This window comes from Notamacropus eugenii, chromosome 1 (assembly GCF_028372415.1).
Source record: "Notamacropus eugenii isolate mMacEug1 chromosome 1, mMacEug1.pri_v2, whole genome shotgun sequence".
NCBI classification, from domain to species: Eukaryota; Metazoa; Chordata; class Mammalia; order Diprotodontia; family Macropodidae; genus Notamacropus; species Notamacropus eugenii.
Genome location: NC_092872.1, coordinates 420094872 through 420121381, shown reverse-complemented (window position 1 = coordinate 420121381; position 26510 = coordinate 420094872). Strand labels below are relative to the sequence as shown.

The 26510-nt window shown below is 42.0% G+C and overlaps 1 protein-coding gene across 1 annotated transcript; it reads right to left on the bottom strand.

Moving 5' to 3' along the window:
- Nucleotides 1–245: 245 nt before the first annotated feature.
- Nucleotides 246–15704, bottom strand: AAR2 (AAR2 splicing factor). The gene is made up of 3 exons (XM_072631412.1): nucleotides 14803–15704; nucleotides 10879–11108; nucleotides 246–1780 (listed from the first exon to the last, which is right to left on the bottom strand). Exons 1-3 carry the CDS (start codon nucleotides 15548–15550, stop codon nucleotides 1604–1606), a joined length of 1155 nt encoding a protein of 384 aa, XP_072487513.1. The 5' UTR covers nucleotides 15551–15704; the 3' UTR covers nucleotides 246–1603.
- Between the last annotated feature and the right edge of the window lie 10806 nt (nucleotides 15705–26510).

Below are 26510 nucleotides of genomic sequence, written 5' to 3'. Positions count from 1 at the left end.
AGCTAGAATAGATGATCTCTAAGGTTACAGGCAGTTTTAAAAACTTCATGTCATTTATCTGTTCTCTCAGTTTTCTCACTGGTAAAGTGAAGGAAAGGAAATTTTGGCTGTCAGCCTGCTCCTTAGGGCTGAGTAGGGCCAGAAATTAGCTAGGGCTAAGAGACTCCCTTTAAGAGCTGCAAAAATGGAAATGGCAAATGTGACAATGTACTAGTCTGGAGCAATGACATTACCTATGCAGCAACTCACACACAACAATTTTATTCTCAAGGAAAAGATTTAATACATCCAACCTTCTTATAAAGCAATCTCCAAGGAAACAAGTGGAACTAAAAATCCTACCCAGTCAGGATTCTCATTCAAAAGCTGAAGGACCAGAATGTGTGTTAAAGAAAGTGGCAGCAGGGGCTTGCTCTGTTGTACAACATGACAAGGTGAGCAGTTCAGGGCAGTCTCCTTTTAAGTATAACATTTTGCTTAGAGGTTATTGGCACAACCTTTGAGCTCCACTCCACGTGGATGCTTCAATTAAATCAAAAAGACTGACAGTTACAGGGAAGAAATGAGGGGAAGAGGTCAGGGGAAAGGGCACTAAGGGGGCACTAAGGCCTAGGAAAGTTAGATAAAATTGTGAACTCTTCAAAGGTCCCAACATGGGCCATAAAGCTTCCATAACACATGGAAACAACTATTAGGGGGAGGAGGTTTGTTTTCTTCTTGCTGCTGATTTATAGCAACACCAAAAACCACTGTGGGAAGTCTTTCTTCACCAGGTAGTTCCAGAGAAGCTCATCAGTTCATGTGGCCAGGTTCCTATTCCAGAAGGATCAGAAAAAGGTATGTCCAGGGGCTGTATCAGACAATGCAGGTAGCTATTCCAGGTACACCCTCTGGTTATGTCTTCCTATAGTAACAGTCCTGGACCCAGTGGAATTAGATGATCTGACCCCAGAACTAGTGGAATGCAATTTAAATAGAGCAAAAACTACTCTAATCCTCAGGCACTGGTGAACTGTCTTTCATACCTCATATACATCTAGGTTTTCTTTAGAGACATACTGTTTCTGAACATCAAACAACAATATTAAAATTTAGCAGGCACAGTAATCTTCTCACCTGTCACTACTACCTCCCAGCTTTGAAGGACATCTAGGGAAAATAATAATATCGAATACTAAACAAAGGTAGAGTTTGTAGTTTCTGATAAAAAAAAAAAAACAACCTATCCCAAGGCAAACTCTTTCCCAAGAAAACTTGGTGGCTCTCCCTCCCAGTTCAATTTCTCTGTTCCTTTAGAAGGAATTAAGTTGTCACTCTGGCAGCTTCTTTGAAGATCTTACATAAGAGTTAGTTTTGGTGAAATTCAATTAGGTCAGTAAAGTACCAGGTTTTGGCAGGAGGTGGGAAGGAGCCACAGCAGAAGCCCCAGGGACTCAGATTATTAGACATGGACAACCCATTTCAAACCCATGAAATGGGACTAGAGACAAGAGAACTCTGGCTCCTCCTCATAGTTCAAAAGGACACCCGGCAGAAATGAGCTTCCAATTCAAGATGATTGGACTCTTGGCAAGAGGAGAATCATTTGCTTATGGTCTCAGAGTTAGCCTGTCACTTCCAAGTTAACACCTTCTGGAAGCTCCACCACTACTGGGGCACAGTCATCTGGCTCTGCCTCAAAGTCCCATTTGAATTTCTTCGTCAGATGGGCCTTGAACTTCTCTGCCTTCCGCCTCAGTGTCTCGTCAACAGTGGTGCTGCAAATGTAGGAAAAGAAAACCTGAAGGGAATAAAAGAAAAAAAATCATTCCTTAGAAATGAGATCCAGCAGAAATGGGGATGTGGAAATTTCCCTACTGGGCTGATCTCTTCTTATAACTGGTGGATCACATGCTACTGGCTGTTGTCCAGGACACCTGCTGTATTCTATCCAACAAGAGAGAAGAGAAAGAAGAGGAGAAGGAGAAAGAGGAACATAATTTGGATAGAAAATAAATATCCAAGGTACAGACACCCCACACTAAGGTCTCACCTATGTGCTTTGTAGTGGCATAGCCAACTTATAGATGCCTTGCCATCAAAGGAACAATGTCTTTGGTGGAGAAGTTGTGGCAAAGTTCTGAAGGCCATACGCACATCAAACACAATCAGTGGTGCAGGTAAAGGGAAGTACGATTTTGGATCAATATAAAGAAGAATTTCCTAACAATGGAACAACTGCCCCATGAGGGTGATTGAGGATTCAAGCAGAGGTGGGAATTTCCCACTTGGGGATGTTAAAGAGGGGATTCATGCTTTAGGGGTAAGGATTGAACTAGATAAACTCTAGGATCCCTTCCAACTGGAAAATTACAAATTTCCTTTCCCAATTATCAATGTAAAAAGAGTGATGATCTTTCTTTTTCCACCTTATTTCAAGTTGCATAGTTCTTTTGTTTGTTTTAGGAGATGAGGAAAAAACATATTATGATCTTTCCTAGCCCCCTTCCTGCTCTTTCTATCAACTGCCTTAGGTACCAGGTAAAGTCACGTAGGCCTGAGCAAACATCTCCCTTCCTCCACCCCTAGTCAACAAATCCTCTTTATATCCCACTCCCGAGTCCGATACCATCAGGTATAGCAACAGAACCAAAGTGAAGGGTTATTGGTCTTTGCTTTGAACGATTTCATTCTGAGGAAGCTAGGTCAAGGGTTACGGACAGAGGGGGAAAATCATGGAGAACTAAAGGCAAGAGCATAAAGAGCAGTCAAAACAAACGCCAGATCAATAATGAATTAGAGGGAGGAGTGTGGTTCCCAGAGCTAGAGGGCAATAGGGAGAGTGAGCTGCTAATCTGAAGGCATCTAATGGAATTGACTGAAACACTCAAGAGTCTCCTTTTACAAGCAGCTTGGTTTACAGGGGCCTCCTCCACTTCCAGCTCCCCTCAGGTCCCTCCTGAGCTCCTAGTGTGACACTAGCTCTCTCCAGTTTCTTGGTCTTAAACAGCAAATGAACATTCATTGGCAATGCTAGAGAGACTGAGACATTAATAGCTCTGAAGGCAGCAGGGGTGGGCAAAATGCAGCCTCAGGAGGGGTGAGGTGGGTTTGGGGGTCCTTGAACTACCCTACAAGTATAATCAGCAGCCTGAATCTGATAGCAACTAGTAACAAGAGGATGGAATAAATAGCTCCCCGTCCACCTGACCCAAGGCAATGTTAACTAGAGACTGGAAGAAAATACAAATCAACACATTCTTCTGTTCTAATGCCAATAATTCCAGATATTTAAAAATAATTTCATTTTCCCTTTTCTCATTTGATCCTCATGACAAATCCTTAAGGTCCAGCAAGAGAGGAATTAACATATTCATTTAACAGATGAGGAAACTGTAGCTCAGAGTAGTTGATTAAGCAATTTATCCAAGGCCACACAACCAGTTAAGAGATAGAACTGAAACTAGTGAGTTTCACTTAAGCCACTAAAGAAAAAATAAAAAACTTTTACAAATTTTTTTTTAATTTTGAAGATAACATGTTTAAAATTTTTTTCCAGCAATAGAAATTGGGAAATATAAATATATACAACATTTTCAAATACCTTTTGCAGATATAAATAAAATCACTTTCTTAGCTTAGAAACATAAATACATACACTCTGTATAATTTGATTTGTTATAAAAGTTTGGCATATTTAGGATGTGAACAAAGAAGGAAGGGCCTCAATGGAAAACACATGGTGGCTGCAGCAGAGCTCTTTATCAGAACTTGATTTCCTCTATATAGGAACTTTCTCCACTAACAGATCAAAGCATAATTTATAGCCTTAAGACAGTTGCTCGAGTCTAAGCGGTTAATGACTTGCAGGCCTGCTCACAAAGCTAGTCAGAGATGGGACTGGAACGCAGGCATTCGTAGTCCAAGCCCAGCACTGTCCACTGTACCATAATGTTTCATTGTCCCACACAAATCTCCACACTCATAGTTCCCCACTTCTGCAAATAAGGGGTGAGGAAAGTAGCTTCTCATATTTCTTCTTTGGGGCCAAGCCTGGTCACAACCAGGTTCAACTGCTTTGTTGCTGTGGCTCTCTCAGTTGTTGTAGCCACTGTACATAGTGTTTTTGCTGCTTCTGCTTACTTTATGCCAGTTGAACTAAATTTTCCCACACTTCTCTGCACTAATCATATTCACTGCTTCTTAAAGCACCTGTTACATTCATGTACCACAACTTGCCAGTCCCCGAGGGACAAGCACCCACTTTGTTTCCAGTTCTTTGCTACTCTATAGAGCTCTGCTGTCAATACTTTGGTGTGTGTGGCTTTTGTTGTTGTCATTGCTGACCTCTCTGGAGAACGTGCCTGTCAGTGGGATCTCTGAGTCAAAGGGTGTGGACATTTTAGTCACTTTCTTTACACAATTTCAAGTTGTTTTCCAAAAATGGTTGACCTCTCTTGCACATCAACACAACACATTGGGGAAACAGTCTTTCTACAACCCCTCTGACAATGATTATTCCAATCTTTTGCCATAATCGTCCCCAATATAAATCTTAAGTTCAATGTCTGGTTATTTAGGCACAAGCCAAATAGGGGTGAGGCATGTCAAAAATGATTTTGTCAGAAGGTTACTGTAGCTGCTGTTCTCACAGAAAGATTCATTTACTACGACTTTCATAACAAGTCGGGCTTAAACCACTTCATTTAGAATCTTTAGATGCCTTCAAAGCTCAATTCAAATGCTGCTTCCTCCAAGCAGCCTTTCCTGATCCCCACACCTCCACACGCAGTCACTGGTGTCCCCACCAATGACTTTTCATCTCTCTTATATATACTTATTTGTATACATATTGTCTTGTTCGACAGAACGTAAGCTCCTTCAGGGTGGGAATTTTTTCATATTTGTCTTTATATCCACCTACCACAGTGCTTGCACACAGTAGGCCCTTAATAAGTGCTTGCTGCTTGACTGAGCAATAGGAAAGCCGAGTGACTATGGCAATAAAAAGTAATTCTTTAACTGACTGGAACTTTTGACTAAGCTTCATTCTCCCAACTGCTAGATAACCAGGCTTTGATTATGAAGAGCTCCTACCTAAATTCCACAATGAAGTTGCATGCTGGATGCTGGAGTGAGGGCATTAAATGTGAGCCTAGCATGCCAGGAAGTGACAGCTGCCAGACGATTAAACTTGATAAGAATGGATTTGAATTCAATTTAAATTCTGATTTTAATTCTAAATCATGAAGAATGATTTAAATAATGTTTTAGTGCATTCTTATGATATGATATAACCCTGAAAGGCTCTTAGCATTTTTCCTACTATTCAGATAAAGATGCACATATTTAAAACAACAATTTATTTCTTCAGATTAATTTTGTAACTATGTCTGAAAACAGAATGAATCACTGAATTCTGAGTTGGGTCTACAGAGGTCACCAGATCTAACCCTCACCTAAACAGGAATCTCCTCTACAACATCCCCTAGTGGTTGTCCATAAGAATGTAAACTTCTTGAGGGCTGGGGCTGGTCCCTTTTTGATCTTGTATCCCTAATACCTAGCACAATGCCTTGAACATAATGGCAATTAATAAATGCTTTGAATAGGCTGCCTTCTGCTGGAAAACCTCCAGTGACAGCACTCTGACCTCAGGAGGCAGTCTATTCTACTGCAGACCAGTATCAGGTGTTCAGAAATTTCTCCCCTGCCATGGAATAAAATCTGATTTTCTGCAACTACTTCCAGTTGTTACTAGCTCTGCCCTATGAGTCTAGGCAGGACAAATCTAGCTTCTCTTCCCTATGATATCACTTCATATTCTTGAAGATCTAGATCACATTTTTCTCTTATCTACTCATCTTCTCATCCTCCCCCCCCCCCAAAGTCTCCTTTTATCCAGATTAAACATTATCAGCTATTTAAGCTGTTCCTTGCATAGCTCTTTTCAAGTCCCTTCACCATCCCTGGTCTCCATCCTCTGGATAGGTTCCACCTTGTCAATGTTCTTCCTAAACAAGGTGCCCAGAAGAGAATACTCCAACTATTCCCAAACCAGGGAATAGTACAAGAAATTTTAAACTCTTTTGGATGTTACTAAGGTGGTATTAGTTTTTTTGACTTGTCATATCACACTTAACTCATGCTGAGTATGTAGTTTACTAAAATCCTAAGATCTTTTGTTTTAGATTTTTTTTTTGGTGGGAAAAACCTATTTATTCAACAAGAACTACTGGGAAAAGTGGAAAGCAATCTGGTAGAACACAGGTTTAGACCAGCATATAACAATGAATTCCAAAGGGATAAACAATCTAAATACAGAAAGTTCTACTACAAAAAAAATGTTTTAAGAAAGAATGGTGAGCTACAGTTTTGACAAATGTGGATGGGGGTGACATTCCTAATGTCTTTTAAACATGGTCTCTTGGCTAGGTAGTCTCTTCCCATGCTGTCTGAGGCAGTGTGATATAGTGGAAAGAGTGCTAGTCTTGGAGGTAGGTAAAAACTGAGTTTAAGTCTGCTTTCTCACATCTGCTAGCTTTGTGACTACAGGAAAATCACTTAACCTCTCTGATATGGTTTCCTAACCTTTAAGCAAGGTACCACTGGGTGTCATAAAAGCCCTCAAGGTTGATGGTATCTAATGAGATTGTGTAGTAGCACACATATTGTTGTTAACTCTATGTAGTTGATTTTTAAAACTCAAATGCAGACCTTTTTATTATCCCTACAAAGTTTCTTCTCTTTAGATTGAGTGTGTTGTTCCAGATTCAATCCAGTTCAGCAAATAATTTATTAAGTGTAGACTTTTCTGGATTCCAATTTTGCCATTCAATTTATCAGCTAAATTTTGACAAACCTACTATCTGTGCTTTCATCAAAGTCTCTGATAAAAATGTTGAACATAACAGGGCTGTGGTCAGGCACATATAAGATGTGGATGGTCTGTATAAAAAAGTACAGAGGTAGAAGGATAAACTGCTGAGTTTAGAGAACAGCAAGTAAATCATTCTGGGTAGAATACTGAGTGCATAAAGGAGAGTCATGTGAACTAAGTCTGAAAAAGTAGGTGAAAGCTAGAATCTAATGTCAAGCTGAAAAGTTTGTATTTGTCTTAAAGGTAATAGGAAGTCAAATAAAGATTCCTGAGGAGGCAAATCAAGAGGACAAGACTCATGTTTTAGGGAAATTATTTTGGCAGTTAGGTAGAGTATGGAAGAAGAACCCAAAAGCAGAGAGGCCAGGAAGGAGACCATTGTGACAATGTAGGCATGAGGTGACTGAGGGCTTGGGTAATGGTGAGTGTAGAGGAGATATATATGAGATGCTGTGGAAGCAGGAGGGAAGTTTGGCATGTGACAATATGGGGTGAGGGAAAGGTTAAGAGTCAAGAATGACTCCCAGGTTATGCAGCTGATGAACTGGAAAGATGGTGGGTACCCTCAAAAGAAATCATTTCAGGATGTTGAGTTGGAAATGCCTACAAGACTCCGAAGTATAGATGTCCAGCAAACAGAGATGGGGAATTAAGAGCTCAGAAGAGACATTAGGGTTGGATATATAGCTTTTTGGAAGTCATTCCTTCACATCTAAACAGCCACCAAATGTAAACAATCATTTGTTCAATTCAACAAAATTTTAATGAGTACCTACTATATGCAAAGGGCAGGTAAGGTGGTTCAGTGGATAGAGTTCTAGGCCTGGAGTCAGGAAGACCTGAATTCAAATGGGGCCTCAGATACTAATTAGCTGTGTGACCCTGGGCAAGTCACTCAAGCCTGTTTACCTCAGTTTCTTCATCTATAAAAGGAGCTGGAGAAGTAAATAGTATCTTTGCCAAGAAAACCAAGGGGTCATGAAGAGTCAGGCACAACTGAAATGATTGAATAACAACCAACTATATGCAAGCCCCCATGCTAGAGCCACTGAATCATAAGGCCAGGAAATATTACACTTTTTTCCAAGACTATATTAATATGCATTATTTTTCATTTAAAAATATAATATTTTATAAACACCAAAATGAAAAAAGTGGGGGAGAAGGGAGTCATTTATTGTTTTCCAAATAATACACCAAATTTCCACAGTTAAAAGTCAAAGGCTATAAGAAATGATGAACAGGAAGACTTCAGAGAGGCCTGGCAAGACTTATATGATCTGATGCTGAGTGAAAGGAGCAGAACCAGGAGAACTTAGTGCGCAGCAACAACCACAGTGTGAGAGAGCTTTTTCTGGTAGACTTGGAACTTTGTTGCAAAGCAAGGACTTAAAAAAATTCCCAATGGTTTTCTAAGGCAAAATGCTTTCTACATCCAGAGAAAGAACTTTGGAATTCAATCGCAGAATGAAGCAGATTGTGTGTGTGTGTGTGTGTGTGTGTGTGTGTGTGTGTGTGTGTGTGTGTGTGTGTGTGTGTGTGTGTGTGTGTGTGTGTGTATTGCGTTTTGGTTTGTTAGATGATTTCTCCCACTCATTTTACTTCTTCAACACAGCTTGACTATAGTGAAAATGTATTTAATAGACATGTATGTGTAGAACCTATACAAAATTGTATGCTGTCTAGGAGAGGGAGGGAGGAGGGAGGGGAAAATAATAATCTAAGTTATATAGTAGTTATTGCAGAACACTGAAATAAATAAAATTAATTAATGAAAAAAAATAAAAGTCAAAGGAAGAAATTTTTCCAACCATTAGCTTTCTAAACCCCACCTGGGAATCTAGAAATCCAGCTGGGCTCTTTCTGCTTCATAAATCACTGCTGGCAAAAAAAGATCCTGCAATTAGAACTCAGCTGTCTGTTGTGCTGACAATGCCCTAGAGAGCCAATGACAGGCTGGCTTTCACATGGTTAAACTAACTCTATAATGTTTTTTATTGTATGGGGAGGAGTTCTCAAGGAGACTGAAGTCAAAACCATATGTGTGTGCGTATGTATGCACGCGCGCACACACACACACGCTGGCATCTATAAGAATGCTCGTTCCAAGTTCAAGGAGGCCTCCTCACGGGGGTCAGCAACTTTAAAAGGAATCTTTCCCCATATAGTTGCATTTTCTTTTTCTTCTTGAGCACTTTCCCCCCCTCGTTTAAGTGATTTTTATTCAAGAAGCAATTATAAGGATCTCGATGGTTCTTTCTGACTTAACCTCTTAACTAGTCACTTCTCCAGTCCCTCCCTCTCCAGTCATTCTTGCACATGTTGCTACAGTGACCTTCCTAATGCTCATCTTTGGTCATTTTATTTCCCTGTTCAAGGTCTTTCAACAGCTCCCCACTGCCAAGAACTCAAGGCCCTGTACAAATTGGCTCTGATCTACCTTTTCAGGCTTATTTTTAACACTTGTTTTCACAGGAACTAATGTCTAACCAAAAAGGCCTACTCAAATGTTCTCCAAACATATCCTGAACTCTTCTGCCTCTGTACCTTCCCATAGACCATTCCCTACAGCTAGAATGCCCCCTTTCCATTTCCCATTTTAATTTCTGATAGCTGAAATCCTAACCATCCTTCCATGTTTACAGAGAAGTAAAGGATGGACAAGAAATAAATAGAAAGAGATGGGGGAAGGGAGTAAGGTAGGAATCAGGAAAGGCTTCATAAAGAAGTTGGCACTAAAGTCAAGCCTTAAAGGGAGATGGGGTTCCAAGAGATGGAAATGAGGATGGAAAGCATTCTAAATAGATGAGGACAGGAGAAGGAAGTATGGAGGCAGGAGATGGAATATCATGTATGGGGAACAACAGTTATTAAGCTAATTGGCTGAAACAGATTGTGTGAGGGGGATCTTTGTACACAGTAGGATTTAGTACATATTTGTTGAAGGGCAATGTTATGACCATTCTAAAAGCTTCTCAAATTGGTTAAACCAGGTTCAGTTTGTGAATGAACATGACTCATTTCCACCTTCTAGTTATGGTATAAAATACTGAGATGTCCCGCAGAATAGTAATGCCATCATCCTACACCTTCCCTGGGGATAGAACAGGCTCTACTCACAATACTAAGAGGGTTTAGGTTCAGCTAGAGAAGGCTGTCACTATCACCCTTAATACACATTTATGGATCTTACCAGGTGCTCAACAATGTGCCAGGTGTTATAGAGAATAAAGCAGTAGCACTATGAATAGAATAGCATTTTTCAATAAACATTAACTAAGCACCAACCAAATACAGATTGTGTTAGGCACTGGGGGATTTCTAAAGCACCTTTATATGCAGAAAGAAGCAGCTCACTGGGGAAAAGATAATGGAAACCTACACTTTGCAGGTCTGTGCCATTTCCAGGCCTGAGGAAATAAATGAACCACATAATGGCAGAAACTGGCCACAAGTACATTAAGGAGACTGATCTGTTTGAAAAGGGAAAGAACTGCACAAGATGAAAACTATACATCGTTTGAAGCATCTCTCCTAATTACAGTTCATAATGAAAATTTAATTGCTAAGTTAAAAGAAAATTTCTTTTTTTCTAGATGAGAACCAAAGCAGAAACTAGCATTTTGTTTGAAAAAGAAATCAAAGTTACTTTAATGTTCAAATGAAATTTGGGAGCTACAGACATTTCACTGGGAATAATCTTCAAAACTCAAGCCTGAAGTATAAGGCTGGCAATTAGTGTTTCAGGCCAAATACCTCAAACATGGTGGTGGGGGTAAGGGTGATTCTGAGATTTGGGAAACTATCCCAGTCCTTGACAAATAGAAGTAAAAAAAATTTTTGTCTCTAGCAGATTGCCTGGAAATAGAAAGCACCTATTCAAATGACAAGTTCAAATCAGGGTTGTAACAGCTATTTTGGAAGACTCTATTTTAAAAAGTCCCTTTCTTTTCTCACCTAACCAGAGAAAGCCATCTATAAGCATCCATTGTGCTGTACCTGCTGGAAGGATAGCTTACCTGCAAGGTGCTGGTTAAGAAGTTGTCCTGAGAGATGATGTCCACAAAGAAATCAGCAGGAATCTCAGCGAGCTGATGGTACAAGATGGAAATGAGGCGGCTATAGAGGGCGCTGTACTTCCCAATGGCTTCTTCTGCCCTGCACAGGAGGTTCAGCAGCTGCTTCCAATGTTCAAATGCATCATAGACGTGCCCAATCAGGAAGCAGATAAAGGCAAATTGCAGCTCAGCTGATGAGTCCCAGAAAAAGAAAATACAAATCTCAGAAGAAAGTCTGATAGCTAATACCTAATGTAAGATTTCTATAATAGTGAAATTATTCAAGATACAAAATCACACAGAGCCAGAGGTGGACAGAACCTTAGTTCACTCCTCTTGTTTTATGGAGTAGGAAAAGTAGAGGCAAAGTAACTCTTGCAAGGTGTCCCAACCAGTCACTGACAGAACCAGGTCTAGAACCTGGGTCTTCTGCCCTCCACTTTGCACAATTCTACTGTCTTCTAGACAGTAGAAAAACCCCCTTTGATACTGAGAAAGAGATAAGATGAGCCATAGCAGAGGAAACCCCACTTACTCTCAAAAATAGTTCCAGATAGCCCTTCAGTCAGAGCCAGGAAAACAATGCCTACAGTCCCCACAAGTTCATCCCAGTTTTTCATTAGTCCCCGAACATATCTTTTACACTGAACAGATGACCTTGACTGACTGCAACTATCAAGTTTTAGGTTCCCTAAGTGGGAGAACTAAGGGGAGATGGATGAAATCACAGGTAGGCAAGGGAGTACTAAGGAAGATAGTACTGCACAGTCAAAAAATCACTAGAGTGAAGGTTAGAAGATCTCAGTTCAAGGTTTGGGTGTGCCATTTATTTGCCACAAGAGTCATTTTTCTTATCTGTAAAATGAAGGGATTGAACTATGTGGTGTCTAAGGGCCTTTCTGCCTGGTATTCTAAATTCTAAGGCATTTGTGTTCACAAGGGGAAGTTTAAGAGTCTCACCCTGTATGACTTGTGTCTACTGGAGGCTTTGAGTCTTTCACAGAGCATACAGAATGACTAACCACTAAATATTTACATACCAAAAAGAGTAGAACTTTCTGACATTAAGAATGTGTGTTTATGCAAAGTGCAATAAGCAGAACTGAGAAAACAACATATACATCATGATGTATACAATGATGTAAATGAAAATAATACAAACCAAAAAACCACCTCTGCAGTATGTAATTATACTCACCAAACTTGGCCTCTGAGAAGAAAAAAATATACCTTCCTTCTTTCTTGGCAGAGATTGGAGACTATGGGGGCGCGATACTGCAACTATTGTCTGATTCAGTTAATGTCTTGGTTAGTTTTGCTGAACTGACTTTTTGCCTTTCCTATTTATTCTTTGTTACAAGGAGTGGCTCACCAAGAAGGAAAGGAAGGAGGTATATATTTGGAAATGAAGGTGATGTAAAAACAAATGATATCAATATATATTTTAACTCTGCATTTATGAAAAGTTGTCCCTTGCTGTAACCTCAGCATCTGTCTACCTTGCATGTTTACTTACTTACTTCCTAGTTTCAGCTCTGACTCCAAAAGAAAAATTTATACACGTATTTTTATTTATTTAAGTATTTTAAGTATACCCATAGCAACAGTATTGGTCTCTACACAAAATGCTTCAAACAGCTACTAACCATGTTTCTCTCCCAATAAGGGGCAGGAAACCTTCCAGAAGCAACATCCCTTTTCTCATGCTCACCCCCTTCTCCCACTGCTGAGCTCCTTCCAGGGTCTCCATTTTGGGGAAGGGTCCAGGCTGATCAAACTGTGCTTCAGACTCTCTGGACTGCCACCATCCCTCATGTCCCTCCACTCCATTTTCACATCTCTTTTTATGTGCTATCTTCCCCCCATAGAATGTAAGCTCCTTGAAGGCAGGTGTTTGAATTTGTATCCCAGCTCATAGCACAGTGTCTGACACCCTATATTAGCCCTTAACAAATGCTTATTACCTGTGTGCAGTAACTGAGCAAGTTTGTCCTGGTACCCCATTAAAAAAACCCTGATTTGACTATTTCCAGTTCCTTCTTATATCTCCCAGACCTGCTAGTCTGTTTGCATGTGCCTAGGGATATTATACCTTTTAATTCCCACTCATCCTTGCTATAGATTTGGAAGGACCTTCATAAATTCTCTTTCTTCAAAAGAAGCAACTGGGGGAGAAAAAAATACTGTAGAGTTGTGGGGTAAGGGAGGGGAATGAAACAAGAGCAACTTCAATGCCAACTTAACAGTTCTGAGAAATGGAGCCTGAAGTGCAGGGCTCTAAAGGGAAATTATCTTAACTTAATTTCTAAGTTCTCACAATTCTTAGGGGCAATGCATGTATCTGATTTATGACTCACAGGACTCAGAATTTTTTGAGTCAAATGGTATATTAGAAATAACTAATTTTACACCCTTATTCACAGATGGGGACACCAATGCTCAGAGTAGACTTGCTTGAGATCACATAGTGAGCAGGTGGCAGAACTAACCCCAGTGCTCAAGCATCCTGACCCATAATCCAGTGCTTTATACGCTGTAATTACCCAGGGACTGGACAGATGTTGGAGACATGGGGAAGCATTTCAGGAACTGCAGGAAAAATCACAGGGGAATGAGAACTACAGGATGTGCTAGGGGATATAGAGCAATGGAATAAACTATTCCTCAAAGAGAGCAACAGGAGGCCAATGGGGGAAATGACGATGAGCCATCAGGGTGAGCAGATGTGTTAAATGCTGCAACTCCACCAGCTACCTTTGTAATAAACAAACACTGTTAAATCGTAATGCTTAGCAACTAAACTTGAGTGTTCTGTGGGTGACTGGCAGTGCTATCTCAGCTTCACAGGAGGACTGTAAAAATTTATTACACCTTGAAAAGTGCTTTGTAAGGCTTTGTGTAGCCAAAAAATCCTGCTGTACACTAATCAACTTTACAAGTGCAACATTCCACATGAATAAATTCTATAAACCTCAGAGAACTAATTCTTGGTTCACTGACTATGCAACCAGACTAGCACCCAAGAGAGCTCTGCACATCCTGTGACAGGACTCTAAAGTAAATTAAGGGAATAAAATTGTAAAAGGATTCAATAGTTCAAGAGGAATGTCCCTCATTTCATCTCCACCTCTGGACATCCTATGGTCATTCTAGGTCCAGCTCAAATTCTAGTTCCTCTGGGAACCTTTATCTAAGTTCTTTGGCTAGTGGCATGGCATGTAGAGTTCTAAGGGACCTTATAGGTCACATATTACAACTGTTTCACTTAGAAACTTGATCTCATAGTTCTTTGTACTCCGTATTCCATTTGTATTATATTTATCTGTATACTCTTAACTGTAGTATTGTATTGAGCTCCTTGAGAGATGAGGTTGGGTCTTACTTATCTTTTTATTTCCTACTGTGTTCTGTACATATACTTAACAATTTGTTAAATGTTGAAGAGGAAAGCTGAATAGAATTGCTGGATATGCTCTACAGTAGGAGACAGGAGACTGTCTTAGGCAAGTACTTTCTTCTCCCTGGGCATCAAGTCATGTGCAACATAAAGGAGAAGTTGGACTCTGTGCTAGATCCGACAATCTACAATTCCTTAAGAGGAGCTACCAAAGTGTTAGGATCTATCAAGGCCACTTCGTATAAGTTTTATTAGAGCTCCAGGAGCTCTAATAAAACTTATAATACTCATAATACATAAAACTCATAAAACTTAGGCTTCATTTGACTAAAACGGCAGGATGGTGAAGACTGGTCCAAGACCAGTGAGTGCTAAAGCCTGGGCTCTTGAGTCCAGTGACTCCAAATTTCGAGCTTTTCTCACGACCCCGCCTGGACTTTCGGCCACCTCTCTTACCTTCGGGACAAAAGGGAAGCAGTCATACCTACCCAGGACATCCTGGGGGTTGGCGGAGTACTGCCTGCTGATCACAGTCTCGAGGGCGTAGCTCAGGTCCATGCTGTGCTTGGTGATCTCGGCCGGGCTGGCGCCGTCGGGGTAGGTCTGCTTGGGCAGCGGGGTGAAGCGGATCTCGGTGCCGGCCCTCTGCTTCATCTGCGGCAGGCGGGCCAGGCCCTCGCGGTAGCTCCGGCACTCGGCGCCGCAGGCCGGCGGGCCGCGCTCGGCGCGGTCCTTGGTGTAGGTCAGGGGCTGCACGGGCAGCACCTCGGAGAAGGCGCAGATCTGCCCGCTCTCGGGCTGCAGCCGCCGCACAGCCTCCTCGCTCAGGCAGCTGCTCAGGGACACCCACTTCCTCAGCAGGTCGTGCGGGTAGGGCCCCAGGAAGCGATCCAGCTCCTGCAGGCTGGCCCGCACGGCCTCCAGCTGAGCCTCGGGCGCCGGGCTCAGGTCCAGCTCCTCGCGGGCCGCGTCCCAGCGGAGCAGGCGCAGCGCCCGCGGCCGCAGGCTCACGAAGAAGCCCGTGCGCGGGCCTGTCTCGCGGGTCCCCGAGGGGCTGCGGCCCGCCGCGCTGTAGTGCACCAGGTGGACGCCCGGGGGGATCATCTTGACGCCGCGGAAGCGCGGGCCCACCTGCCACGAGCTGCAGTCGATGCCGAACTCGGTGCCCTCGGGCACGCCCAGGGCCACCACCGTGGCGCCCTCGAAGAAGAGGCTCCGGGCCAGCTCCGGATCCATCGGGGACGCCCAGCCGCCCTTCGAGGCCCTCCTGACCCGAGCTCGGGACGCTGGGGCCCCGGAGGACTGAGGGCCGGCGGCCGAGGCGCCCCGAGGGATCGTTTCCCAGGCCCGGCTGACAGCTTCCCCTTAGCGGCCGCTCCCGCCGTGCGCCGGAAGTGCGGCCGCTTCCTCCCGGGATGGGGACGCGGGTGCAAGGGGAAAATGCTCCCTTCCCACCCGGGGGCGGTGAGAGAGGGGTTCCTACATCCTTGGGTTCCGCCTGCCACCCCTGGTGTCCCCATAGAGTGCCTGACGCTCTAGACCTCGGAGTCCTAGAGGAGCACCTAGCACAGTGCCTGGAACGTAGTAAGCGCTTACTACGTGTTTATCGACCGACAACTCTTCTGATCAATACAAGGATCCGAAACAATTCCGAAGGACTTAGATGAAAAATGCTGCCCACCTCCAGAGGGAAGGAACGGATGGTGTCCGAGTGCAGCCTGAAACATAATGTTTTCCCTTTCGTCATCTTTCTTGCCTTTTTCTCTCGTTTTCTTCGCGATATGGCTAATACGGAAATGTTTTGCCTGACCTCACATGTTTAATTGGTTCATCACATTTCTTGTCTTCTCATGGGGAGGCTGAAGACTGAGAGAATTCAAAACTCAATTTTTTACGTAAATTACATATCTATCTATCTATCTATCTATCTGTCTGTCTGTCTGTCTGTCTGTCTGTCTGTCTGTCTATCTATGGGTTTGCTCCAGGTCCTGCCCCACCCAGGCAGCCAGTCACCAAGCCTCACACTCACAGATGTTCACAGCTGGAAGGCATCACCTGCCACCAGGATCTGCGCAGCCATCCCTTCTACAGGGTCGACCATCGGTGGCCCTCTTTCTTTCACTCGAAGACCTTAGTGACAGGGAATCCACTCCCTCACAAGGCATCTCAATCCACTTTTAGAAAATTTAGATTTTTAAGAAGATTTTTCTTGAGGTGGATCTACAATCTACCTTTCTAATTCCCACCAACTGTTCCTAGTTTTGCTTTTTTTAGGGCCAAGAAGAACAAGGTTAGTCTCTCTTCCAGGAGAACCCTCCTTGCTGCCATGGACCTGGATCTTCTCTTTCCCCAATCCAGACACCTGAGGGACTTCCACCTGAGAGTCCCTATCTGGAAGAGGTGCCCTGTAACACTCTTAACTGGAACCTTGGGCTGATTTAACCTAATTGGTACTCATCCTGTCCCATGGAGAGAATATTTCTACCATCTTCCACACTTGGATGATCTCATTCATGTAGGAACTTCCAAGGATACAAATCACCACCCATAAACACCCTATCATTCTCTGTGATTATTGACCACATCCTTCCATAAATCATCTACAGGATCTCCATTGGACCATTCAGTGTACTCGGATGGTGGAATGGAATGGAATGGAATGAAATAAGCATTTCTAAAGTACCTGCTATGTGCCAGGCACGGTGGCAAGCATTTTACAAATACCTCGTTTAATTCTCACAACAACTCTTCGAGGTAGGTGGGGGAAGGGTGTTTCTCTAGTTCTCTCAACCTTACATGTATGTCAGCAAGAGGACTATCTATTGGTTATGCCTCCCTCTTTCAGTATGACCTGCCCACCTTCCTTTTCAGTAGACCACAGTATATCTGATGGCATCCTTTTTTTCTGCTTTTCTTGCTTGGTTAGTTGTAAATTACACACGCACGCACGCGCGTGCGCGCGCAAAACATTTTGCAAACCACCATGCATTCTATAAATGTCAACAATTATTATTAGTGTGTCATAGCTTACTCATGCTGATCATATGCCTCTCCACTGCCTGTCCTCTAATCCCCAAAAGGAATACAGCAAATGATTAAGATAATTAGTATTAGTGACTCTATTTTGCTTTTATGTACCATTTTATGAAGTTAATATTTCAAATCCACGTAAGTCACCTGATTTAGGTTTCACGCCTGACTTAAAGAATGTCACAAGAATACCCCTCTTCCTCTCATCTCAGTGTCTTCCGATCCTCTCCCCCATCCCAAATTCCACCAAGGAGAAACCAGATGTCTCAATCCCTATAATCCTGTGTTTTTCCAGTTTTTTCTACTCCTTCTAAATTATATATTAACTGTGAGAAACAAAGCTTCTGGGTTCTTAGTTACCGTGAGTCTTGGACCCGGTTTGTTTTGCAACCACATGCATTGCCAATACATCATTGCCCAGAGGCAATTATTCAGTTCCTTTATTCCTCCATAACAGATGGGAGTGGGGAATGGGACAACAAAAGGAGGGGACGGTTGCTATCTCCATTCAACAGCTTTTCTCTAGTCTTGCTATTGAATTATTGTGTGGACCACAGAGAGTAATCTCACCATAGCTCCACTGAAGTCCTTTGCAGTCTTGCTAAATGGAACTCCTGGGGTGATCTGCAGGCTCTCATGGGTAAGATAAGAATGAAAATTACTTTTCTGATCATAACACAAATTAGAATTTACACTGAAAGTCTGAAGTATAGCTGTGGAGTTAAGTTCAAAAGACCAATTTAAATGCCCAAGTGCATCTGAAATCACAAAAGAGGTTCCCTGCCACTGGGAAAGAAGTTGTACAGGAGCTAAAGACCAGCAGAGAGCAGCATTGCAGAGAAAACAAATCTCAGGACAAGATTCCAGCTCAGCAAAGAATCAGGAACACTATATTAGGGAACAAGCATCTACATCAAAAACAGGGCTCGAAGTCCTTCTCTCTTCCCTAACTCCTATCCTCATATCAGGGAACTTCAATATATGTGTTGATACCTTCTCAGATACTCTAGCTTTCTAGTTTCTCAACTACACAAAGAGATAGTCACACCTTTGACCTTGCCCATAACCCATTACCCATAACACTTCCATGTTCATAAGCTCTGAAAATCCTTTATTTCACAATCTATTTTCCTTTCACCTTCCCCACTTTTTATAACCCTTAATCTTATCTTCATCTTCATTATGACCTCCATTCTCTCTATCCCTCAGTTCTTTCCCAGGTCATCATACCTACACTGGCTATACTTTTCTCCCTTTCCTATCTTGAACTCTTAATGAACCAATTTAACTCCATACTATCCTCCAGTCTCCTTTACTTACACCTTGCTTTTTAAGAAGATCAGGAAGGACTTGCTGAGATCTTTTCAGGGCTGCTCATCCACCTTTGGTGCATACCTTTCACCCAGTTCTCACCTGTGGCTCCAAAAAGCTATAGCATGAATAGTGGCCACACGCCAGTGTGGCAGACAGGCTAAACCAGGTTGAGGGTAACTCGGTGAGTTGGGGAGGTGTCTACACCAAGCATGGCAGAATGGGTAGATGAGAACAATTTGTTACAAAAACCTTGAAGGCAACTAAAACAGGGGCTGTGGGGGCCTTAAAACTTGGTCAGACATCAAAGACACCAAGGTCATCCACTACATCCCAGGCCATTGTCAACTGTCTTGACTTTTGTCCTGCTACTGGACTTTGATGACTCTTGAAGAGAGGGTGAAGCTGACAAAATTGTGCAACTTTTCCTCACTTAAATCCAGTTCATTCAAGAGTCAAGACATCACACTATGATGTCATTTGTCCTCTGTGAAAACAAAACATGAACAGCAATACCGTCCTCTACCCTCAATTCCCTTGACTCCTTGTCCTACTGACAATCATGACTTGCCAAGCCCAAACCCTGGACTACTGCCACTATCTGCCTCCTTTGCTCCTATCCACATGCTGTTGCACAGAGCTAGAGGAAATCACAAAATTGCTAACTATGCTACAAATTTAGGTTACATAATCTCAAATGGGCCCTCACTACAGCAAGACATTCTATTCCTAATTGATTTGCTGCCCCACTCTCCACAATAGCTATTCCAAACATTCTCATTTTTCCTTAAGTCTCCCATGACACCCTAACCCCCACTATCTCAGATGAAGAGTTCCCTTCATATTTCATTGAGTAAAATGAAGCTACTCCAGCACTCCCCCTTTTCCCTTCCTCTTCATCTCATTTCAATCAGATATCTTCCCTGCTTATCTCTTCATTCTAGTGTACAATAAAGAGGTGGCCCTCCTTCAAAGGCAACCTTCCATATGCAGTCTTGATACTGTCTTCTGCCATCTTCTCTAGCAGATTGCTTCTACTTTTACCCTTACTTTTTCCCTTATACTGAATCTCTCCATATCTATTGGCTCCTTCACTGCTACTTACAAACATGTCCAAGTCTCCATCCTTGAAAACTTTTACCTTATTCTACCATCCCCACTAGTGATAGTCCTTTATCTTGTCATCTCAAATTAAACTCCTTGAGAAAGCTACCTACGCTGCACCTCCCGTCTTCTTACTCTATTTGAAACCTTCTGTAATCCGACTTCTAACCTCTAGCCATTCAACAGCATTCTAATCTCTAATACTAATCTGAACTCCAGTCATTTAACCATTCTAATAATTCAATAGAAACATTTTTCTCTACAGTTACCAATTATCTCAATGACCTTTAATTGCAAAATCTGATGTCCTTTTCTCAATCTTGATCTTCCTAAATCCCTTTGTGGGATTTAATGCTGTTGACCACCTTCTCCTGGAAACTCTAAGCTCTATGGGTTTTGTGACACTTCTCTTCTAGCTGTCTTGCCTGACTGCTCCTTCTAATTCTCCATGACTAGTTCTTCATCCATGCCATGCCCACTGACCACAGGTGTCCTCCAGGGCTCTGTCCTGGACTGTCTTCTCTTTTTACTCTATACTATTTCATTTGGTGATCTCACCATTCCCTATAGGGTCAATTATTTCTATATTCCCAAATCTATATATCCAGCCCTAATCTTTCTTGGTCATTTAGTCACTGAATAAATATTAAGTGCTTAGTATGTGTCAGTCACTGAGCACAAGCACAGGTACAAAGAAAAGAAGGAAAAAAAACCCAACTCCTTCAAGGAGCTCACATTCTAACTACTTTTTGGATATCTTTAACTGAATGTTACATAAGCACTTCAAATTTAACATGTCCAAATTCACTATCTCTCCCCATCCCAACCCTTCCCTCAGTTACACTTCTATTACCATTGAAGGCTCCCCTATCTTCCTAGTCAGCCAGGCTCACCACCTGGTATCATTCTCAGTGTTTGCTCACCCCACATATCCAGTTGCCAAATCTTGCCATCTCTAACTTTACACTATCACTCATATACATCCCCTTCTCTCACTGACACAGCCACCACTCTAGTTCAGTTGCTTCTCACCTGGACTGTTGCAATAACCTTCAGGTTGGTCTCTCCCTACATTCAGCTACTAGAGTGATTTTTCTAAAGTGTGGGTTAGTAACTCCTCCTCTCAGTAAACTCCAGTGGTACCCTATTATCTCCAAGATCAAATAGAAAGACCTCTAGCATTTAGATCCTCTCATAATCTGGTCCCTCCCTCCCTTTCTTCTCACACTGTACTTCTCTCCACGTACTCTATAGATCTAGCAACACTGATGTACCTACTGTTCTTTAGATATGACATTCAGTCTCTGCTCTCTGTACCTTTGTGCTGGTTGTCTCCTGTATCTGCAATTCTTTCTTTCCTCGCTTGTTTCTCTTGTTTTCCATGGCTTCCTTCAAGATTCAAATCTCACCTCTAGAAGAGGGTTTTCCTGGTGCTTTCTTTTCTGAGATTACTTTCCATCCATTCTCTATGCATCTGTATATACCCACTTATTTACATGTTGTCCATCACATTAGAATGAGCCCTTAAGAGCAGGGACCATGTTTTTGCTTTTCTTTGTATCCCCATTGCTTAGCACAGTGCCTGGTACATAGGGTTTTCTTTCAATGGGATCTACTTATATATTATTGTCTCTTAAGCCCAGAAATACTGCTCTCTGTCCTGTGTGCACAACCTACACATGTGATTGTTTTTACATTAAAAGACTTTCCTTCACTAATTCCAAGTGAAGAAACATTCAGACAAGGATGGCCATAAACTCTTCCATCCCCAGGTCCATCACATACAAATAAAAACTGACTGCACACAGTTATGTTACACTATTATCTGTCCACACAGGCTCATTCTGATATGATGATGATAATGATGATGATGATGATAATGGCTGATATTTAACTACACTTTGTACTTTACAAAGCATTTTACTTAGGCTCATAGATTTAGTGATGGAAGGCACCTTAGGAAGGCCAATGAGTCCAATTCTTTCATTTCACAAATGAGAAAACTGAATCAGAAAATTAAGTGATTTACCCAGGGTCACATAGACTATATGTGACTAAAGTGGGGTTTGAACTCAGGTCTTCCTGATTCCAAGTTGAGTGCCTTATCCACTGTACAACACTGCCATTCAGACATGCATTATCTCATTTTATTCTCACAGCTTTAAGATAGGTATTGCACACTGTAGCGTCCTCATTTTACAAATTAGGAAACTGAGGCTGAGAAAGGTTAAGTAGAATGGGCTGCCTCAAGAGATCTTCACTGATTTTCAATGGAGGTCTTTATGCATTGACTAGATGGCCATTTGGTGATATTGTAAAGGAGATTCTTGTTTGGGTACAGGTTGGACAAAATGACCCCCTGAGGACTCTTCCAGTTCTGTAAGGTTAAGTGATTTGCCACAGGTTAAATGGCAAAGTTAGAAAGAGAATCTCAACTGGACATCTTGAGAGTCTCAGATCCCATGTTTTTTCCACAATGCTGTTGGTCATAAAATTCACTGGGAGTACAAACAGTGTTAGGCTAGGAAAGAAGAGACTATTACAGGCCAGGAATAGGGAGCAAGAGAAAAAGGGAAGGAGACTGGACAAAAAGACCTCTAAGATCCTTTCCAATTCTAGAGTTCTAGGGACTAGGGGTCAGAGGAGGAAGACATAGGTACAGCACAGGACCTAAAAGTGATTTTCAGTCCCCTGTGGCAACTCATGGGAGTGTCTAGGTGGTGAAGTGGGATAGAGTGCTGACCTGGAATCAGGAAGCCTTATCTTCCCTGAGTTCAAATCTGGCTTTGGATATTTACTCAACTGTGTGATCCTGGGCAAGTCACTTCACCCTGTTTGCCTCAGTTTCTCATCTGTAAAATGAGTTGGAGAAGAAAATGGCAAACCCATCCAGTATCTTTGCCAAGAAAACCATGCAAGGGGTCATGAAGAGCTGGACGGGACTGAAATAACTGATCAACAACAAAAGAGCAGCTCATGAGCACTGATTCAGAGATAAGCAAAAGGAGATGAGCAATAAGAGTCTGAAGTGCCCTAGTCCAGAGGAGCAGCACCTCAAACCAATGGTACAGAAACCCCAATAAGTCACAGGTTTTGCTTCATTCTTTCAGGTAAAATCAAGATCAAATTCAGCACCATCCATCTTTTTCTCCTCAAATGAATCCTTTTGAGGGTCGCTTTACTCCTACACACTTGCATCTTCCAAAATCAAAGAAAACATAGAATTGGAAGTATCAGAACTGAAAGACCCTTTAGAGGTCATTGAATCCAAAGCTACCATTTTTACAGATGGAGAAACTGAGGACCAGAGAATGAAAGGGAGCTGTCAATAAAAACGAATCTCCATATTCTACATTGTAAATCTACAAAATCCATCCAGTTCCTCTTTATATTCCCCCAAATGCCTCATAAATGTCTTGTCCTGCCTGGAAGGTCATTATAAAAAGAAATGATGAGGAGGGATGAAACGTTAAGGCTGACTAATCTGCTGGAGGAGCAGAGAATAGTTATCCAGCCAGTGGTGAAGCACTAGGGACCTTATGTAATTCACTAACAGTAATATTACTTTCCTGGCTCATGCATTTCATCACTCACATTCCCTTTGGTATGGAAACGTGTTTTCTCCCTTTCATAAATTTGGTATTAACTCTGATGAGGCTGTAAAGAAAGGGATGTCATATTTAGAAGAAAATCTAAATTGATCTTCTCTGAAATTCTTGCTAATGAACTTAGCTTGAGAAAGGTTCCATCCTGGTGTAACAAAGCCTTGGCCCAAAGCCACAGAGCTCTGATGGGCTGTCATTCTCCTGGCCTTTAACTCAATTCAATAAACTTTGGTCAACCAGTCACCTCCTGTGTTGATCACTAGGGTAATAAAATAAAAAATGCGATAACCCTTGAACCCTTGAAAGAGTTTATGAACTAGTTGGGGTAGGGATGGATAGAACATTTATACAAATGACTATAAGACAGTGTAGTAGAGAGGTCATCCTTTATGGGGACACAGAACACCTGGTCCATTAAGGAGCCATTTGTTGCACGTATCCTTTGGCAAGGGATCAGAGCATAGATGATTCATCTAAAGGGGTAAGGCACAAGCTCATGTTCATGCATGCTCCATAGAATGGACCCTCCCCCCCCCCCCATACACACACAGCCTTGGTTAGAATGTGATTAAGTATATACACAAACAGAATGACCTAAGAGATTCCAAGAGGGCGAGATCTCCCCTTGTTGGGGATGTAATGATCAACAGAGCTTAAATTTCTATGGAAAAATCCCCCATGATAATGCTAGGAGAGAAGAAATGGAGTGTAACCCCTATCCCAAGGTCTTTTGGTACGGGACTCTCTCCCTATTGGTGGAGATGGAGCAGAGGAGAGAGGGAGGGAGGAAGGGAGAGAAAGAGAGAGAGAGAGAGAGAGAGAGAGAGAGAGAGAGAGAGAGAGAACTGAGAACTGGAGTAAGAGTAAGGAAGAGTTCAGTTTAAGGTGCTCACTAGCTGTGTGACCCAGAGGAGGTCACAACCTCTCAGTCTCAGTTTTCTCAGTTGGAAAATGGGGACAATATGAAGATCAAATGAAAGAATATACTTTATTGTTGATTGGCCTTCATTTTCAAAGAGGACCAATGACATCATGATGTTGGGGTCAGGGTACAGTGTGTTTGGTTCTGGCTGATCAGTCCAATACAAGTTTGGAAGGCTCTACCTACCATAAGCTGGGCATGAGTAATGTTAGAACATTTGGGAGGGCAATATCTCTGGATTTGCACAGTTCACAATTCCTTTGTGTTACTGTGAGTCTGCTTTGCTCATAGAGCACTGCACCTTCTTTGATGTGGGCATGCCATGCTAGGTGGTCCTGTGCCAGCATCTCTCATGTCTTACCCTAAAGTTCTTCAGCGAGACCTTGAGAGTGTCTTTGTATTGCTTCTTCTGACCACTATGTGAGTGCTTGTCCCCTTTGAGTCCTTTATAAAATAGTCTTTTAAGCAAATGTACATTTGGCATTTTGGCTATGTGGCTAGCCCATCAGAGTTACACTCTCTTCAGTAGTTAGAATGCTTGGCAGTTCAGCTCAAGAAAGGACCTCAGTGTCTGGTACTTTATCTTGCCAGATGATCTTCAAAATCTTCCCAAGACAATTCAAATGGAAGTGATTCATTTTCCTGGCATATTGTTGGTGTACTATCCAGGTTTCACAGGCATGTAACAATGAGGTCAGCACAAGGCTCTATAGACCTTCAGTTTGGTAGGCAGTCTACTACTTCTCTCCCACACCCTTTGGAGCCTCCCAAACACTGAACTAACTCTGGCTATACATGTGTCAACCTCATCACCTATGTGTACATCTCTGGAAAGTATACTGCCAAGATAAGTGAACTTATCTATAGCATTCAAAATTTCTCCATTTGCTGTAACCAATGATTCCATGTATGTACAGATGGTGCAGTACTGGCTGGTGAGGGACCTCTTAGCAAAGTGCTTTGCAAACCTTTAAAGTGCTAGATACATGTGAACTCTCTTTTGTTTTCACATCACCTACATTTCCCCAACTATCTTTTCCCATTTATCTCTAAGAGAGCCGTCCCTAATGACGAAGAATAAGAAAGGGTGTGGGTGAGTAAAAGTCCAGTCAAACTAACCAGTCACATCCAATATTCCACCCCTAGTTCCCTACCCATTCTAAGAAGTCAGGAGGTGTCTTCTCATGTTTTTGAAGCCTTGCTTGGTCCCTATAACTTCACTGTATTCAGTTTTGATTGTTCATGTTGTGTTACATTGTTGTCACTGTACACTGTACATTGTTTCCCCCAGTCCTGTTTAACCTCACTTTGCATCAATTCATGTCTCCCCACACTTTTCTGAATTCGTGTTTATCATGTCTTACAAAGCAGTAGTAATATTCCATTTTATTAGTGAACCACAACTTGCTTGGCTGCTCCCTAGTCTTTGAGCATTTGTTTCTAGTTCTCTGCTCTAATGAAAAGTGCTTCCATGAGTAATACTTCAGTGGCTTTTCTTTTTATAATTTTCTTCTTGGGACATTTGCCTAGTAGTGGGATCTCTGGGTAAAAGAGGATGGATGTTTTAATCACTTTCTAAGGATAATTCTAAATCTTTTTTCTAGAGTGGGTGGAACAATTCACAGTTCCACCAATAATGTATCAGTGTGCTTAACTTTCCAAAATCCTTCCAACACTATTATTTTAGCCACATTTTATATATGAGGAAACTGAGGCTCAGAAGCGGTGATTTGCTAAGGGTGATATAGCTGGTGAATGTTAAAGATAGGGCTTGGAACCAAGTCCTCTGACTTCAAATCCTATATTCTTTTCACTAGAACATTTGCTGTCCAAATCTGCCGCACCCCCTCAAACTTTTTTTTTTAATTTATAGTTTACAGATTCTTCCAGTCACCCAGATTCAGAATTTCCAAGTCATGCTTGGCTCCTTTCTCTCCTTTATCCTCTAATATCTAGTCGGGGTCAAGTCTCATGAATTCTTCATCTATACACATTGGAGTCCTTTACTCTCCACTGCCACTGCCATTTCTTTCTCTTTTCTATTTCATTAAAAAAAATTCTGAATTTAATACACATCCAAGTTAATGTTTCCACATACAATGTAGAACAGAAAAACAGAATCCTACTAGAAACCACAAATCTGTATTGTGGACACCTTGCTTTTCCTTTGTGGAAGCATATTAAAAGTGTCATTTTTAGTTTCTCTGTAAATATTTCTCTAATC

What these genes read in the sequence shown, in the direction of transcription:
- AAR2 (XM_072631412.1), bottom strand. Translation starts at nt 15,550, where the DNA reads ATGGATCCGGAGCTGGCCCGGAGCCTCTTCTTCGAGGGCGCCACGGTG. An exon ending in CAACCCCCAGGATGTCCTGG is followed by an intron (nt 11,109 to 14,802) that starts GTAGGTATGACT and finishes GGGACTCATCAG; the next exon opens with CTGAGCTGCAATTTGCCTTT. An exon ending in TCTTAACCAGCACCTTGCAG is followed by an intron (nt 1,781 to 10,878) that starts GTAAGCTATCCT and finishes TATTCCCTTCAG; the next exon opens with GTTTTCTTTTCCTACATTTG.